Source organism: Platalea leucorodia (assembly GCF_965183815.1).
Source record: "Platalea leucorodia genome assembly, chromosome: 2".
In the NCBI taxonomy this organism is placed as follows: Eukaryota; Metazoa; Chordata; class Aves; order Pelecaniformes; family Threskiornithidae; genus Platalea; species Platalea leucorodia.
In genome coordinates, this window is record NC_138824.1 from 45,626,828 (window position 1) to 45,646,439 (window position 19,612).

Sequence of the window (19,612 nt, forward strand, 5' to 3'; positions counted from 1 at the left end):
AGCACAGGCATGACTGTAGCTGTCACCATTTGATGATATTCCAGACTGCTGAAATTATCCAGATCTTCTGACTGTCATCACTCTCTTTTGCGCGCGCTCTCTCTATTCAGACCAAGTCCCTAGCGTGTAAAACTTGCTACTCAACACAGGCCAGGTTTGACCAGGAGAGTTTTAACGCTAGCTTCAGTCCTAGGTAAAATTCACATCTAACCTTAAGTACAAACAGTTCTAAGGGTTCTCCCTGGCAAATAATATTTTGCCCCCTTTGCAGGGAACATCTGTGGCATCCTATGTTTGTGGGTTACTTTATGACATACCGTATAAGCTGCAGGACAAGTGCAACTTAGGCCTTGATTTAGCATGGTACTTTTAAAATTACTAGCAGAAGGAACTTAATCTCACTGCTCCAAATTATATTTAGACCTCGCCATCCAGTAGTCACAGCTCATCACACTTTCTCTGTAACGACATACTGGATTCCAGGCACCCAGCCTCCTTCAGTTACTCCTCTATATGCCTCTTCTCTGCTTTCAGGACTCTCCCTACTGAGCAGGGGACACTAAGCAAAACTTGCAATTCAGACTTCTTTAAAAGGCTATTTAAGAGAGTTCCAGTAATTATCTGCAATTCGACATCATGCCTGGCTAGCAACACCGCAATGAAGAACAACTCACTTTTTTTTTTTTTGTTTAAATCTATTGCTTTTTTTTTTTTTCCCCGCAAAAGGACAACTTTATTACTACATTCTAAAGATTCTTAGTGACCAATATGAGTTATTTTAGCTCATTTTAGAGGTAAGGCATTACTTCTCAGAACAGAAAGATTTCCAGTTTACGCAGGCAGATTTAGTCACACTTTCAAAAAAAGATAGCATGTCTCTATGGGATCATGCAACCATCCTGATTTTTTTTTTATTCTGAAGCAACACATCTGATAATGCTCAGCTAACTCACTTGCCACCTACAATGAATTTTCATTATTCAGAAAAAGTTACCTTTTTTCCTCCTCTGTATGTATGGCCTTACTATAAACTCTCTAGCACAGTTAAGTCACAATCAACCCAGCTATAACCCTCAGATTTCACAACAGGGATATTGCTTCATTAAGTATTTATCAGACTGAGGCCAAAATCAAAAATCTGATATGTCTTTACTGTCAAGGATATCTGGGAGAGCTGTTGACAATGAGTTGTTAATCTTACCCTTGAGAAGATATTTTCCAGAGAGCTAGTCAAGGATTTCTTGGCCTTGTTTTTCAGAATGTCAAGTTTAAACCTGCCACCACCAGTGGTGCTTTCTGGAATCGCACTGTTAGAAATGGTCTGTTGAAATGAGCAAGGACACAATTCAGGTTTGGCAATTCTTGTTGCAATTGCAGACCTCCAAAGACTAGAGCTGAACCAAGTTACATAATGAACAACATATCCTTGGCCTTTATTTAAAAAAAAAAAAAAACAACCAAAAACAAAACAAAACACAAACAAAACACAAACAAAAAAACCCCACCCCACGCGCCCAAAAAAACAAACCCACAAAACCCCCCCACAGTTAAAGGCACATTTCGTCCCTAAAGACTATCTTGTAAAAGCATAACAATTTAACAATACTGTTACCCTTTTCCTTTGCTAGATAAGTTTATAGTTTAAACTGAAACCAATGCCGCCTTAATCCCTATTTTCCCTACAAATGACTGTTTGGGACTGGGGATCAGGGAGGAAGGAAAGGGACAGAAGAGGTATCCTCACACTGTAAGAAAATCTAGACCTAAAAATAAGTGGTTGTCTTTCTCCACCCCCCTGCCTTCCTGCCCCCCAAACTTAAAAAAAAAAAAAAAAAACAAGCATGCCACTGTAAATCAAATCAAATTACGTCTCTTTCACAGTCCTCTCAATTACAATACCCAGCTTCAGCTACCCCTGATGAACTCTAACAGTGGCCCTGCTAGTATTCAAGGTTGCACAGGGTGGCAGGAGGGAGAGAAATAATACAAAAAGAAGCTTTACCGATGGTGCTTCACCAATGTGAATGTGCGTTTTTTGCTTAGTTTCACAGAGTTGGCGTAGATGTAAGATCACAAGTTCATTTTCTTCCTGGTCATTGTCAGGCTTCATTTTCTGTCAGTAACAGCAAAGAAAAGAAAAAAGTTGTCTTACAAGTCATGATTTGCTTATTTTCCCTTCCATGTGTATGTATTCTTTGAAGTTATACGCCAGATGCTACAGTGCACTATTAGTGTGTCAAATTGCACCACTATTTGTGAGCCTTCATGCTCCTGAGCAAAATAGACCAAAGCTTTCCATATGGAGAATGTTACAGGCTGTGGAGAGGAGGGGGCCTTATGCCCACACATTTTGTTTCCTAAGGTTGTCTGCCATTGCATAGCCTTATAAACGGAATAAAGAACCCACAAAAACCAAACAGGCATTCCCTTCTTCAGGCAGGTAGAGAGGAGCACAGCTTTTGGAAGCCTAAATTACTGTATACTTCATCTGCTTGAGTACACTCGCTTACACCTCTTGCCTCAGAATAAGTCAAAAGAGAGCTTCTGCAAATACCAACCACCTCTTTGATACCTGCTCATATCTCGCCATCTTTCACCTGCTCTCAACTCATTCACTTTCAAGTAGGGAAATGCATTTACAGATGAAGAACTAAACTCAGGAAAAAAAAAAAAAAAAATACCCTGGGTATGAACACAGAACATCTCAGCAGACTTGGGAACAAAAACATTTCCGATAGCAGTGTATCACACATGAGGTTAAGTTGGAACATGCTATTTCAGTATGATGTTTGGTGGAACAATAATAAATCCTAGATCAACTACGTAACAAAACAAACATAACCAAAAGAAAAAATGTCTAGTCCATCTTATTGTAGTCTTTTTCACATTTGAGACAACAGCATCTAATGTATTACCTGAACACGTTCAAAAATGTCTGCTTGCTCATTATCAGTTAGTGATGACAGATGTCTCTGAATTACAAGTTTGGCTCTTGGTGGATAGAGTCCTGAGAAAAGAACAGAACATTAAAGCATCTAGATTTTCAAACGATCTCTCAAAAAACTTCTGAAAAATTGGTAGTAGAAGATATAAGCTTGCATTTGAGCTTATACAAGTTTAACGCATGACCGTTGTATATCTGCAGTATCCATGATACAGAGTACTTCAGGTTTTGCTAAACCACATGGTTTCGTCTCCTTTCTTTAGCAGTAGGAACAGAACTAGCAGCAGCTGAGTGGCTGGTTCCTGTGCAAAAGGTTGCACTCCCTACCTCACTGATGTCTTCTGTCCTAGTACCAAGAGATCACTAAGATGGAAGCCTGATAACTGTATGGGAGAGGGGGAAGAGAGGAACAGACCAGGGATATAACTGGAAAGATACTCAGTGCCCAAGATACTCAGAAGTTTTCAGATGCTTTTAACTGAAAAGTTTAGATGCATTTCTACACAAGGAAAGGGTAGGGTATAGGTCATACCAGAGAACTGAAGACACTTAAAAGACAGAGCAGCATAAAAGCCGTAAGAATAAAGGAAATAATTTCTGATGTTCGATAAAGCACACATTTGCTCACAAAGCTTGTTCTAGAGAACTACAAAAATGTGGGGAAAACACACCCCCCGAATCAGATGAAGATATATGTTTTTTCCATCCAAGGTAGATATCATTCATAGAGAACTGCAATCAGGAGAGATCAAGATTTTCCAAAGTCATGAAGCCCTGGGTGTGATTATGATTAACTTCTAGACTCCAAACAAAGCAGATAGATAAAAAGAAAAGGCCACTAAAAGAAATCTTTCAGTCACTAAGTACAAAGTTATTGAAACTACTATTATGGTACTCAAGTTGCTACCCTAGAAGAGATTTTATTTTGATACTGGATACTTATCCCAGGCTTGCAAGTACCTGTATTCAAGATACTTACACTGCCTTATACAGCAGCTTCTGTATTTTTTCATTGACAGAAGACTTTCCCAGTTACGCTTTATCACTTCCGAATATCTGTTGTAAACCTGGAAAATACCAGATGCAACCTAACAGAACTTCACTCCACTAAGATTTTATACTTTGCTTTTCATCCACCAGAGGGAGATAAGTAGCAACAGTGACTTTTAATGAATGGGAGAACTGGCAATTAGCAGCACCATCATCACCAGGCCAGAAGATGCAAGACTAGTGTAACGTATTTGCTTTTTTTGCATACAATGCTTTGCAAGGAGACATAGTGGAGTAACTATAAGAATAGGATCCTGCTACTAACTTTTTAAAAAACATTTTATCTTGTAAGATTTTTTTGCCTATGTTCTGGCATACCTCACTTCCAGAAAAACTACGAAGGTTTTTGTATTCATATTTGAAGCCAGGTAGTTGCCTTAAATTTCTTTATTACATATTAACCTCTTAACTTAATAATTAATTTCTCATAATAGAACTAGGTTTTCAAGTGTGTAAGAGAATAAACACAAAGAAGGAAAAATAACCCGACACAGGAAAGAATGAACACACAAGAAAGCAAGACCTTTTTTGATCACAACTGTCTTTTTATGATCTATTTTGAAAGAATGTATCTTCAGAAAAAAAAAAAAAGAGGAACTATTGGGTTTTCTGCTCTGCTTAATGTTTAAGAGGTACAATGATGAAAGAGCATGTATTTATAACACAAGCTATACAATATTCGGTTGCAATATCATTACTGCTATCACCTACACATGATTACAGAGAGTGCAAAGTGATGGTAAGAATTGGTTATTGGGATACTTTTCCCTCTGTTCTTACATTGTTTAAGTTGAAAGCGCATGGTTGGCATAATTAAAATTAAGAGATACAGTAAAATTCTTCTAGAATAAACAGAAAAACACAATTAGAAAATAAACTCAGCTGCTACCTTCAATTCTTTCACAGAGTTTGTGCAATGAATGCATAGGGCAGGCCTCACACAGTTTAATCTGCGTCTTGGCATTTTGCAGAGCTGCAGCAGTGCTAAAGGCTTGTTTCAGGGTAAGCATTACCTCATCAACCTAAAGGGAAGGAGGGAAAAGACTGTATATAAACAAAAATGCATGACATACATCAAATTAGATTTATAAATCACACCATAGACCGGTGCTTTACAATCAAAAAAACCCGTTTGCTGTCTTCTAAGGAGATGAAGGCTGTATTCACAGCTTTTCTGCCTTTTCTGTGGATGCTCACAATCTTCAAGTTGTTGTTACTTCAGAGAGTGTAATTTTGAACATCTAACTGCAGCTACTCAAGCTTACTGGGCAGGCAGCCACTGTTTTAAGAAGCTGCAAGTGGGAATTTTTGGCTTGAACATATGCTGGCTAAATAAAAAGCATTAATTTCTTTTTCTTTAGCTTCAAGTTTCTCCTGTAAACTGCACATGCTCCCTCCCAACAATTTTCCTCCCACTGCCGTGCCATTTTAGAACAAACCCCCACAGACCCATCCTGCTGGCAGACAGGAGCTTCCCACAGCAGTTCGCTTTTCTCCAGGCTACTAGACTGGCTACCAGCTTCTTATCTTTAACCATCAACTTATCTTTAAGTACTGCCGGCCTGCCTTGGTCTTTCCTCTGCCACTGCCACAAATACGGCAGTGCTATGTTCCCACACACCAGCACTGGAAAAGCTCAACTTTTGTTTAAGGTCGAGGCGACAGCATTTCTTTGCACTCATTCAAATACACTTCCAGACCTTATATACAAAGCACTTGGAGCTCCCCTCTCTGCATTTTAGGGGAATACCTTGCTTATTAAAAGCTGTTTACTTGAGTCTTTGCATTACTATGGAAAGGAGACAACAGCTTGACAACAATCTTAGGAAAGAAATCAGTATTCTACTTCACAATTAGGGCCTTGCTCTTACCTGTTTCTTTTTTATAAGCAGGAAGAAGCTGAAATATTTGAGACCAATATCATGCAGTCTAACATTGAAGTCAGACAGACTTTTTTGAGGGTCTGTCATTTTGGGGGTGGGGGGGTTAGGGCAAGGGCACCTGAATGCAGAAATCTGAGTTAGTTTGTGCCCTGGTATGTTTAGGGTTGTGGGGTTTTTGGGTTTTTTTTTGTGTGGTTGGTTTGTTTGTTTGGGGTTTTTGTTTGTTTGTTTGTTTTTTAAAAACCCACAGTTTTAAGCACTACCGGTAATTCCTAGGTGCTCTCTCTTCTTAGCAATAAAGCAGGGCATTGAAGGGTGAATATCAGTCTTGCAATATAGACTGATAATTTTTAAAAGTTGACAACAATGCCTCTTAAATGGAAGACCCACGGAACAGTGCTAAGCGTACGGATTATGACTACACTAAAATCATGAGAACTGTAGCACAGAACGTAGCTAGGTTCAGAACAAATATACAGAAGACTACCAACATCGGAAGACTACCAAAATAGCCTGCCTGGCAGCACAGAATCCGGAAAGCATTAGGTTTTACAGCTCTGCCCTGCCACAGTCAAACTGTCACTGGGGTCCAAGTGATTGCATCTGAAAACAGCTCGGGAATGTTCATTTCATGCTGCGATGTGGGCATACCCGTATCAGTACCGTATCAGAGGTTCATAAATCCATGGTTTCTTTATACACCACATTTTAGGTCTTTGAATTATGCATGGTTAGATTTATCAATAGGTCACATGTAACGTTTTCTGCTAGTACAAAGATAGAGCTGATTTCATAACAAGCTCCCATTTTGATAAAAGTGCAGCCTCAGCTAGGGCTGTTAGCTGTTTGAAGTTTTATTGACATAAATCTATTCACTCTCAAGCTAGTCAATGGATTAACAAATTACATTTTCAGCTAGCTACAAAAGTGATTTTTAAGTTTAGCGGAAAAAGAGTTAGCAGCTGTTAGCACAGCCATCAGGAACAAACACGTTTCAGAACAGAAACCAATTTCTTTTAAACCATCAGAGCTTTAAAATAAAAATGTAGTAACCTAAATGATTTCCTCTATGTGCCTCACATTATTAAGCTACCTGTATCAGTTAAAACATTGGCACCTGGAACTTCAATCAATTGATACATACTTTATCAAATGTCCAATGGACTTTTTTATAGTTACACACATCCACATATATGGTTTTCTTCTTCTCTGATCAGATGCTATTTTCTTCTTCTGAGGAACAAAACAGACTACAGGGATAATACTAAAGCTATGTGCAGGCTAAAGACACAGGCAGGATCAGGCCAGTAGTTTAAACCCTAACCTGAAAAGTATGTTCAGGTTTTATCATTAGCTTTGTTACTGATAAAATACATGTAATTACAGGTTTAATGGGGAACCAAGTGTCTCAACAATTAGAAATGCAAGAGTTACAGTCAAATATAGAGCCCAAATATGCTCACAGTCTGCATGTGTGAACTCATCCATCTGGATTTTTTTCTATTTGTTATTGATATATGCAGAGTACCAGGATACGGCTATATATGAACAGAATGTATGCATTTCTTATTGCCTATTTTCACATTCACAACTGAGGTCTCATACCTGAGAAGATGTGACCACTGAGGCTCAGCTGACACAGCAGAATAACAAAGACTCCCATGGTTTAGGAAATGCCTCAGACATCCTCCGATGGAAAAGTTAGGATCATTAACAAATACTCACCAGAGACTCACTTGCACACTGGAACACATAGCAAACATACTGGCTTAACCCAGGTTCAACCGATTCCCGGCAAATGAAGCCAAAGTGATCAACATGTTTTATACCCTAAGAGAGTTTTAAAAACAGCATTAGTGGGCTATTTTATGAACAGGTTTAGTTTACAAAGTGATCCTAAAAATAGTTACCAGACACCAACACTTGCCAACACAAAAATTTGAGAAACTGTAAATGCATACTCCTAATTATCGATTTCACAACTACAATAGTTCTCTTTTAAATTGCTTTTTGCATTTAAAAGTTACATAAAGCTCTTTACACAATCAAAACAAAAGTTACACAGCAATAGACCTGGACCCGAATGTCTTCCATTAGGAAAACTGGATTTTCAAGGAAGCGAACAAAAGAGTCCTAGGTTGTATTTGGAATTGTCTCTGCAGTGAAAACTTGATGTAATGAGCCCACGGTAAAACATGGGACTGGAGTAGCAAAGTAGCAACAGATCTTCACTTTCCTGTAATACCAGCTTGGACTACACCAAAGAGCAAGGAATGAGTGGTGACATGCCGAATTCCAAGCAAATCCTTAAATAAATTCTTTGAGACTGAGTTACATACCAGAAGTTACAAGACTTACTACACATTACTACCGATGTTTTACTTTCAAGATCCTAGTCTAACTGCTTGACGGGGAATGTTGCCTTGCTAAAAACAGCACTGAGAAGATCAGAGAGCTGCTTCCTAAGAAGCACTATATTCCCAGTCTCAATTCATGGAACATGACTCACTATTGTTAAAGCTTTTGCCAATGTTTTTATCATCTGAATATGCCAATAGTAGATTTTCTTCTAAAGAAAGCCTAACCCCTCAAGTTCAAATACAACAGAAAGCAGAACTCGGTTGCTTGGATCCATCTCCAAAGAAAACACCTATCTTGTAGAAGAGGGAAGGAGGCAAAACAACTTGCTTGTCACTACAGAAAACACTCTAGACAAAACTGGTAATGCACTACGTGACAGACTGAACATATTGTCACTGCACGCTGCAGTTTTTAAAAACAAAATTCCAAAAAAGTTACATTTGTTCTACTCTAAACGAAACTTAACAAAGGTGCACAGGGCATCTAAGATGGCACAAATGGCACATAGTCCACACTAATCCTGACTTCATTGAACCCATTTTTCCTGCGACACATGAAGTCTTCAAAAGCATAAAATGAAAAAGAACAGATGCATACACATCGGTTGATCTATGTAGCAGTGAAGTGTTGCCCTCGGTTTTGCAAGGAAACCGTAATTACTTAAGGTGGTTCAGTGAGGTGCCAGTTCCCTCGCTGCTGACAGCGCCTGAACAAGTCTACTGCTGTCCGATTTCTCAGTCTCCACAGGAGAACGTTTGTGGGGGAGATGGATGTGACACGTGCACCACTGAAGCATAAATAGCCCAGTACGTTCCTCATTTAACAGTACCTCCATCACATTTCTTTAAGAGGGTGGCCAGACTTGTCATGCCAAAAGAGCAAAGTTTTTTGTTGTTCTGGGTTCCCTCAAGGTCAGTCAGGCTGCAACAAGAAAACTTCTACAGCTGTCTGACACCTGAGCTTAGACAGCACACACAGGGGTTTATTATCAATTATATTTGCTGCTTTGGCAATTATATGGAGTGCAGATAATGAACTGAATGCAGCAGATCAACCATACTTAAGCTATAGAATAAAAATACCTTTATTAGACCAGACTAAAAGAATCCAGAATGCAAGCTAAAGAGAACATCTCCTTTTCATTGTTTGCAAAGCTTAGAAGAACAAACATTCCTAAGCTGCAGTCTCACAATACGCAGTAAATCACTGCCCTATAAATCCACAACAGAGAAGCCCTGTGGCTAGCACTGAGTTCTTAAAAGAAGTACTGATGAGGTTTATGCAACCAAATCCTTAGACTTGAACAAATTAATGTCTCATTTCTATTGAGCGTAGGAAAAAAGCCCCAACTTCTCTAAAGTAGCCATTTTGCATTAAAAAAAAAGGCAATAGAACCCCCACGGTATTGTTAGTGCCTGTTGAGTTATTCAAGCATGCAAAATAACAAACGCTTTGCTCCAAATGAAAGTGAAGAGGTGAAGAACTCCACCTCCAAAGCCCAACACACGGCACTACCTAACACTGTTTACTGTACACAGTTATTTTATTGAAGGAAAGCTAGGCCTTGAAGGTCTGCCATGGTCTTGCTGGTCTCCACCATGCTTTAAAGTCAGCAGAACAAAGGCTGTCCCCGCTTAGGACTGCTTTGTTTGACTATTATCAGCATGTACACGCAACCCAGGAGCCCAGTACATAAAGTTGAAGTGTCACTTTTATTCAGCAAAGTACACCCACAAAGCGGGAGAAGACTCAAGCTGTCCGCAAATTTTGCTTTCCGTACCACTCCTTTAAGCATCTTTTTGATCTGTATTTATTATAAAGCTGTTAATACATCTTTGATTATACTGTCCCATTCTATATTTGCACTTGCCTTTTTTCTCTACTGAGAGCAATACAAACTGTAGTTTAACAGGAGACTCAACTTAATGGCCTGGACCTTTAGTTGGTAGCTCAAGACTCCACTTGAGTTACAAGTACTGACCAGTTCTTAATTTGTATTAGCACTGGTAGCACAGTCATGCAAGAGCAGATTTGTTATTAGCATTAAAATGAAAGCACTTGGGGGTGAAGTGCAGGTTTAGAGCATGCCAGGAAGTGTACTTTAAACTAGAATAATCATGTTTAAGGAGGCCTGAAGTGATGCATGTGCATGGCAAGTGAAGGAATAACATAATAAAACAAGACCTCAAGACAGAAAGTGCCAGAAGTAACAGCTGCTGAACAACAGCAAGATAGAAAGGTGAATCCTTCAGCCCTGATGTTTAACTTTATAACTTTATTTATTACTGGACATAGCTAGGTTCATCTACTGCCATATTCTCCAGAAGAAAGGATGCAGACGAACTGCTGTTTGTCGGGAGGGCTGATCTGATGCTCCCCTCCTTTCAGTCTTTGAGGAACTCAGCTGCTCAGAGACAGCACACTCAGAGCATCCTAAACAGAGATTAAGCTGCTTCCAAAAGTATATCCAATACTCTCCCAAAGCAGAACAGTTTATACTTTGTTTTCTGACCAATAATCAGTTGCCACTCCCACAGCTCAGACTAGGTATTTTGTGCTCATTTTTTCTGTACTTAAGCTCTTTGGGAATGACATTACATTATTTTTGTGCAGTATCTACTTGAAGCTGCCACGAGATGAGTGAAAGCCCCAATCTGAATAACAGCTCTCACTCTTGTGAAGGCAAATCAGTACTTCAAGTTTGCTGCATGTGTTCATGAAGCAATCACAGTTTAATATCCAATTTCTTCAGCTGTACTCCCAAAAGAAGCTGATGTATCAAACATCATGCAGGACTTGTATATACATTAGATACAAATGCTCAAAATCCTACCTTCCTTTTTTTTTTTTTTTCTGTAAATTAAGGAGCCAATGGGGTAAACCAGCAATTTACTTTCCTTCACGGTAATTTAGATAGGATAAATTGTTTAAAAAACGGCCTTTGAGACCAAATAAAGGAAAACAGCACAGAATTCCGAGTAACAATTCTACATTTCTTTTTTTCTGCTGCGTATAGACCAGCAAGGCAACCCAGATGAAGGACAAATAAATTCCTTCTCTTCTGATGATCTACGTGTTGCTTCTTATTAAGGCTTACCTGAGAACAAGAGGAGATATCTTTAAAATTCTTTTCAAGCACAACAGATTTGGTGTCCGGACTGATGAGGTTAACTTCAAACCTTCCAACCTGGGGTGGGATAGGGGGGTGTGGCACAGGAGGGGAAAAAAATAAGTCTAGTTTATGACTGTCTTGGAGGCATAACGTTAACAGCAACAAAACTGTCACGATCTAGCCCTTTCTTGTTCACATGGAGTACCTTCAGCACAAAGGCTTACTCAGCAGGAACAAGGGTGCCGTAATTCAGCTTATGTTGAATAAGAATATTTCAGCAAGAACAATACACACAGTTGAATAGGAAAAAGACTTGGAAAGACAACAGCTATTTTTTTCCCCCCCCTCCCTTTTCTTTTCAAGTTATTTTGGTCCAAAGATCACGTTTGACAGACAATGCTAAAACCTTCAATAAACAATGTGGCTAAATTAAAAGCTGCAATAAAAAACAGAATTTGTCGATTTTTTTTTTTTTTTTTCTAAACTATACCGCAGATCAGCTAAGAAACTATGATGATCTTAAGGTGATACTTTTTGGTTTTGTCATAATTCAGGACGAGAAAGAGTAGGCTCTGCAGCAAACTATCTTTCAGCTTTCCCAAACTGCTTCTCAAGAGTATGGAACTTAATTCCATAGAGCTCAGAGAGTTTCTCCGCTAAATCCTTTTCATTACTAGTGATAGCTGTGGCTTTATAAAAGGGCAATGCATTCTCACTTCAGTTAGCATTTCCCCAGGAGAATAAAAGGAAAGAATGATCTTTAAAGCAAACAAAGAAAAAACACAGGCATCTAGCCCCCTGTTATATTAAGGTCCAAAGATCTTTTCTTTTAGGGGTCGCCTCCTTTAAGTGTCCTTTTGTTTTCTCAATCCAAGCTCTAAAGAAGTCAAATGCACTTCAGGCAAGAGAAGAAATAACGGTGAGGTCTGAAGGAAGAAGCCTTCAGTGCAGAGACGTTTGAGTACTCATCTGGGAAAGACAAGCTGAACAGTACAAGTTATCATAAAGGGGCTGGCTCAAACATAAGGCTGTGAAAGCCTTATGTGAAGTTGTGAGCTGCTTTTTAATTGCACAAAAAAGAGGATTTGTTCACTTGGAAGTCTTCATCCATTATCTTTTTGAAAGAATACTCACTTTTTTCAGCTGTATCCTAGATCTCACCAATACAGATGAACCAGAACTGCATGTAAAATAATTATTTCCCTAGAAACTCTGCTCCTGTAAGTAATTACTCCGTAAGTAATTCCTTTTTCTTAAAATTTACCTGAGCTCATGAGTTGAGGTGACTTCCTTAAGAAAATTCAGCTACTTGTGTTGCAATCATTTATGAACAGATACATAAATATGTATGACAAATCATGACACCATACTGGATCCATACTACTTATCTTGCACAACTTGTCTCAGCTTCAAACTGCACAGGGTGCAAAGCCAACATGAAATTGCTCATCCTAGCACACACCTGGAACAACATTGTCCTGTTCTTCTCAGAATCGGAGGGCTGAACATGACTGGGTGCACTTGCATGTCTTCTGCGTGGCTGTATTTTCAGATTTGTGTCGTGAACCCTTCTTTGCATAACTGCAGTGACACTGCTGCATCGGGAGCGAAACTCTTGCTGCTCGTCAAAGCCAGAGTCCTCTAAAATTCGCTCTGGAAAGGAGCCACGAGTGCTGGCCAGGTTGGTCAAGTTGGTCTGGCTGCCAATTGTAAACATCGCAGCATGCCCTGCGGTGTTATCCGGGCTGTCCAGCTCCTCAAATGGGCTATCCGATGGAGAAGTTGGCACATTTCCTTCACACAGTGGTAAGTCCAAACTCGACTCGTTATTCCGCTGCTCATTTAATAGTTTCAGGCGCTGGCGCTCATGAAGGCTGAATTTCTCAATGCAATCATCAATTAGTGTGGAGGGAGCTTTCTTGTGAGCCACCGTCACCTTTCCACAGTACAAGACCTCAAATTTTTGAGAGTCATAGAAGGCATCTTCACTATCCTTACTTGGTTTGGCATCTTCTTTCAGTGCTGCTTTGGAGACTTGTCTTATGCTGCTGATGACATCAGGAACCTAAGAGACAGTTTGAAAGGTCTGTTTAGTAGCCACAAACAAGACAGCACAGACAGTGATACGTCAAACATTTGTTAATATAAATATTAACACAAGTTATTTCTTCAGTAGAGTGCCACTAGCTTCTTCGCTGACAATATAAAAATAGTAAATTCTAAATTCTGTATAGACAATTTATGCAATGGAAGCAAAGCAAATAATTTCTAAATTTTTTACTGGAACCTGTTTCAGAACATTAGTTTTTAAATCACCAGAAGGTCTACTGACAAATGTTCACATTTTTTTTTTTTTTCCCCCGTTCTCTCTCTCTCCTTTTTTTTTTTTTTTTTTTTTTTACTGAGACTGCCTCCTCTTTTCTGTAGCCCTCTTCCCACATCAGTGTCTCTTGCTGATGTATTTTGCATAGGGCCATCACTGTTTCTTTGTTTTTATTTTGTAGAGCCAGACATTCCATCCTTAGGACAGTTTTGGAAACCGTTTTGTGAATGAAAAATAGAGACCAGCAATCCCCATCAATTTCAACTGACAGTTCTGGAATACAGGCAGCAAGGACATGGAAATTTTACCGAAGTTCATATACAATTGCATTAGCTCTCATTTATTATCTACTACAAAAACCTCACCCCATCCATCCTATGACATAACTTACTTTAAGGTCACACTTCCCTGCTGCAATTAAGAAGCACACCCAAATCTCTCTTCTCCTCCGTCATTTTTACCTATAGACTCCTACTATACCCTGTAAGGCCACACTGCACATCTCCAGAAGAAACTCTGGATTTCAGCCCTGTATCACCTAGTCTTTTAAGGCCACCTGGTTCTTCCTCCATTTTATCCCCATCATCTTGGGAGGATGTCTGCCTTCAGTATCAGCATATTTAATATGCAAGTTCCTTTTTCATTTTGCCTGCACTAAAGAAAACAAGGACTTGTCCAACTCTGCTGACTGCAGATCAGAGTGATTCTAAGTTGCTCTTTTGACAGTGCCTACCTCTGCTTAACTAAACCTCTTTCTCACCAGGTATCATCTTCTCTGGAAGGATAATGAATGGCATCACATTACATTCATTGGGGAAGTTACTAGTGACAATGAGATCAAGAGAGGATATCTATCTGATTTTCTTCACAAGAGAAATAGGTTCTCAACACTCACCTAACCCAATGCAATCAATCAACAGCTTTTGTATTCCATACAGCTTTCCACCATATCTATAATATTTGATAATTTCTTTCAAAGTATATTTTCTATTAAAAAAAAAAAAAAGATAACTCTGAAGTCACACCTTAGTAAATAATCCATGCTCCCTACAGTATCTCTTTCTTTCAGTCACATGATACCAGTTGAAACTTGCTAATGAGGCAACAACCTCCCATGCCAGTGCTTCTGCAAGCCATGGTGGAAAATTACCCTGTCTTAACCCCCATCTCCCATTACATATTCCTCCTCCATTGGGCATTCAACTCAAATCTGCTTCCAGTTCATTTATTGTAAAATGAAATTCGAGTACCCTAAGATCTACTGGCCATCTGGGTTTCATCCCTATAGAAGTCTTCATCATCTCAGTTTTCAGTGAGGCCAAGAGTTAGTCTTGATATGACAAAGATACCAGAATGTACTTAATCTTCGCTCATTCTCAATACCAGGCTGCTTTACCATCACCCAAGGTGTGCTTCCTCCCAGCCACGCCAGCTCAGCTGGACACGGACAATTCTCACTTTATACATGCTGATTCATATTCCACAATGCAGCTCTTTTTGCACTGATCAGTCCTCTTAATTCTTTCTATGGCCTGTGCTTAAAGAAGCTCTAGAGTTTAAATCCCTTAGCTCTCTATTTTAGCAAAATTCATAAGCTAGCTGTCTTTTAATTAACATTTCCTTTTTTAGAATCCAGAACCAGTTACTTACATTTCTATTCAAAGTACAGTGACAAATGATAATTCTATTCAAAATGCATAAATTCTCCCCACAATAAACTAGAATAAACAATGTCAGCTGTTTAATTGGCAATTTGGATTTTTTAAAAAGCGTACCATCACTTCCATTCCAATAACTGGGTTCTGCCCCTTGCCCATCTCTCCTGACATAAAGGACTGGAGAAGAAATTCTGAGGTCTTTCTAATAATACTCAATGGCCTCCTAACACATCCTATCCCCACCCCCTCTCCTGCCAGCGAATGTCCAAACAGGCTGGGGATAAGACACTACCAACTCTACCACAATAGGATTTCCCATCCATCCCCTCCTCTCCGAGATCTCATCCACAAGCATACACACGGAGTTTTAAGTAACTGCAATTCTATTTAAAAAACAACAACCTACCATCCTCCTATTTATCACTTGGTTTTATTTCCACCTTTTCCAGATGGTGCACACTCCTCAGTCCCTAGTATTCGAGTCACAATTACTATTTCACAGTCCCTGCTCCCTGTATAGCTTTTGCTTCTAACTACCACATATATTGCTACAGTATTTTCCTTTCAGCATAGGGGGACCCCAGCATGAGAGCAGAGGTTTCAGCTCATACTGCCCAACCAATCCGTATTCCCTGCTTTGTTGAGATAACCTTTTTTACAAGCTAGGCTATTTTTTAGAGTGTGCCCTCATCATTATTCACTTGTTTCCTATTTTTCTTCCTATCCACAGAATTAAAGCAATAAATCAAGATGAAAAATTGAGACCCATTTAATCTCCATAGTTATGAATACTTTTCTTATATACCAATGAAGAGGAAAACTATGTAATACAAGCATATCACAACAGATAAGAAATATCTGTCAGATGGTCCAGAACCAGTTCCAGATGCTCGTTGGTTGTTTCATGGATTCTTTAGATAGTAAGGTGTGAAAAACAGCTTCAAGCATAAGATGTAAGACAGATACTAACATTGCTAGGCAACTATGGATTTTATTGGTCTTCACTGTACAGGAATAACTGTATACCAATGACAATGTGCCAGCTTATACTGTTAGACCTGACCCTCTTTACCTCCAGAGTTATACTGGCCTATCAAGAACCAAGCACCACTGCCATCTGAGACATACCTGATCAGATTACAATATTTCCATTTAATGTTTTGACTTCAGGAAAAACCATAACTGGGATAGAATGGAGTCTAGATAAGAGTTTGCACCTATGTTTTCCTGAAATGCAAGGTACAGGAAACATTACACAATTATCAAGCACAGCAACCACCCCAACGTGGCTTTTTACACATTTCTTTGGCATGTATCATTGTTTTTTAACATTTTGCTCCTCTGTATGTCAAGAAGCCCCAGTCACAAAAGTTTCGCCATCAAAGCTGTGTAACTTTTTTGGATTTGGATATTAGCTTATTAGCTGTTAATGTTGAAATTGCAGGGCAAAGTTAGACAAGAGAGTAAGCAGAATGGTGATTTAAAAATACCGAATCAACAGGATAAAACTACTTAACTATTTTTAGAAATCAGTTTAGTAATACTAAGACAGACTCCTGAAACATTCAAAACTTATAGTTTCCAAGTTCTAGTATTTCCCTGCAGTAGTCTCATGAAATTAAGCACCCAAAAAGGAGAAATGGGAAACCCACGGGGCCATTACAGATCTTCCTGGACATACAGTACCAGCTGTTACAGTAGAGCAACACAAAAAAGTGAAAGGAATTATCGCATAGTTTTTCAGCATGCATCTGTATATAAAGAAAATAAATTCTTAAAATAGTTAAGCAATTAATCTCTTTAACATACACAGGATTTCTGTCATCATTCCTTGAAGACAGTCGTGTCAAAGAGGGAGACTGGAGTAGAGGGGGATAGGCAGTGTATTTGCAGGGTGAGGGGCACGCTTCCAGCCCGAACAAACCCAGCGGTGCCAGTGCCAGAACAATGCAAGAAGAATTAATTCTCCCATGCTTTGCCTATCCTAAGTCCCATGGTCTAGGGGCCTATCACCCTTTTCTAAGTATTGCTGGGCAGAGAAGGAGAAGATGACTATGTGCCAAAAGGAGTTGCAGAGGGCTTCTCAGGCAGAAAGGTAGGAGCCAACGATGCCATGACAGGACAGCAGTTCTCAAACCAGAAGGAGAAACCAGAAACGTAATGCAGGGCATGCCTAAATGTAGTATTCATGAAGTTTCCCTGAACTGTTGAAGAGTAGCAGACTATTACATGAAGCAGAACAAGGCACTTACTATTCCCAGTCTATACAAATTAACATTATAAGCATCTTAAACTGATATTCTAAATGTTAATTGTCCAATATATTGTATTTATTGACCACAGAATATAAAAAGTCTATTTATTTCTCACTTTAAATGGTGAAGAGAAGAAGATGAGCTCCCAAAACAGAAGCCGCAAAGTCCTTAACAGCTAAAACACAGGAGCACACACATAACCAGGCAAAAAATGAAAAGCTGTCAGAAAACCAAGCAAAAATCCTGACAAACTTCATGAAGAACTAGATAGATATGGTATATTATCTAAATGAAGGGCCTAAACAACACGCTTACTCAAACGTTGGAACAGTACACAAAGCTTTCTCTAATACAACAGTGACCTCAAGCTTAAACAGCTACAGGCACACTGAACTCTGTTAGGTATTAATACATTGATACCAAACAAAATTGATGTGAGAGTTTCAGATGAGTTTTCCTCCCCTCCAGGATGTCAAGAGCTGCACACGCCTGTCAGGAGACAAGAGTGGCACATGAACTTTTAAGACCTTTGAAACAGTGTTCATAGTAACTCCTAAATCTCTGAATAGAGCCAAGAGAACTCAGAAGAGCAGAGATCTTTCTTCAGGGCTTGTACCAAAACCCCCACAAGACAAGAATGGACAGTGGGCACCATACGTACAAGACTAGACCTGTGATACTAGTTCTGCTCCTCAGTGTGAGGAACACTCCAAAACTTGGGTGAGGAGAGAAAAAAAAAACCACAAACAAAACACAAAAAACCCAACAACAAAAAAAAACAAACCACCAAAACCAAACATGAAAGACTGAGAGTTAAGAAGCAAGTAAGAAGAGCTTCATAATGACATTAAAGAGCCAGTATTTCACTCCAGGGAAACAGGATCGATCTGATAAGTCTAATTAAGGAGAAAACAAAACGCTTAGGAATCCAAATTAAATTTGTTGTTATTCATATTTGAGTAGCCTAAGATTGTGTGAATCACTCTTCAACCAATTAGATCTGATTCAATATGTGGCAATTCAATAATCAAAGTTAGCTGTACTCAAATCAGAGGAGATGGCACTGGTCGAGTTCTGCATCACCTACAATAAGATTCAGCTCCGAATATACAGCGTAAGAAGTAAAGCGTGATAGGTGTTATACTGTCACAAATTCTGTTTACTACAGACAGTACAGTTTTGGTAAGCTGAAACTAACGACAGCATCGATTTTAGCCAAATGGTCCCCCAATCTATTCCATTTGCACCTTACACCCCCTTTGCCCCACCTGCCCCATGACCTTGGTTATAGACATTATGAGCTACTGCAGTACATCATCCCTTTGGCCAGCTAGCGTAGAATAAGGCTGCAGCACTTCACCCTGGCTAGAAGACAGAAATATTAATACCCCAGATCTGCTTATTCCAGCCCTGCAGTTCATGGGCTCCATCCCGTTCTGTCCCTTGTGACTAGACCTACAACAGGATCCATACATAACGGAGAGCCCACACCTTCCTCGTGCATAAGCAGTATGCTGTTCAAAGTGCACTGAACAGTACTGCGAAGAACTACTCTACTCTACATCAAGATACCTCACTGTGTTCAATGCAGAAACATATTTTCATGTCGGAAACATCAGTTTAACTGAAGTAACTAACGCAAGCTCTTTTATCCGACTTGATTAAAACCAAAGAGAGGACTACAGGAAAATAATTAACTTCAAATTAAAACTTTCTTTGCATGTCTTCTCATGTCATGCAACAACATTTTGGTTGAAATTAATTCCAACTTTATCAGCCCTGCCTTAAAACCCCAAAAAACAACTTCAGTTATGAGGTGTTTATCACCAATATCTTGAAGTTGCAAAACAGAGAGGCTATCAAGCCTAGTAAATCATGCATGCTGCAGCATTAACACTAGAACAGTTTGTCACAACTCCAGAACGGGAAGAGTGTCTCCATGGTGATACTGCACGCGTACTTGAATAGCGGTGACAGAAGTTGAAACATTAAAAAAAAAAAAAAAATACTCTTTGAATTTACAACA

At 39.2% G+C, this 19,612-nt stretch overlaps 1 protein-coding gene across 2 annotated transcripts in view; it reads right to left on the reverse strand.

The window, feature by feature from the left end:
• TBC1D4 (TBC1 domain family member 4) overlaps positions 1 to 19,612 on the reverse strand; it is a 117,385-nt gene that overhangs the window by 35,418 nt on the left and 62,355 nt on the right. For both annotated transcript variants that reach the window (XM_082304424.1, XM_082304423.1), the window contains exons 2-8: positions 12,813 to 13,415; positions 11,336 to 11,425; positions 7,603 to 7,707; positions 4,884 to 5,016; positions 2,916 to 3,007; positions 2,003 to 2,113; positions 1,202 to 1,321 (exon numbers count right to left, since the gene is read on the reverse strand). In XM_082304424.1, coding sequence (XP_082160550.1) covers positions 1,202 to 1,321; positions 2,003 to 2,113; positions 2,916 to 3,007; positions 4,884 to 5,016; positions 7,603 to 7,707; positions 11,336 to 11,425; positions 12,813 to 13,415 — 1,254 coding nt within the window. The remainder of the gene's footprint in view (positions 1 to 1,201; positions 1,322 to 2,002; positions 2,114 to 2,915; positions 3,008 to 4,883; positions 5,017 to 7,602; positions 7,708 to 11,335; positions 11,426 to 12,812; positions 13,416 to 19,612) is intronic.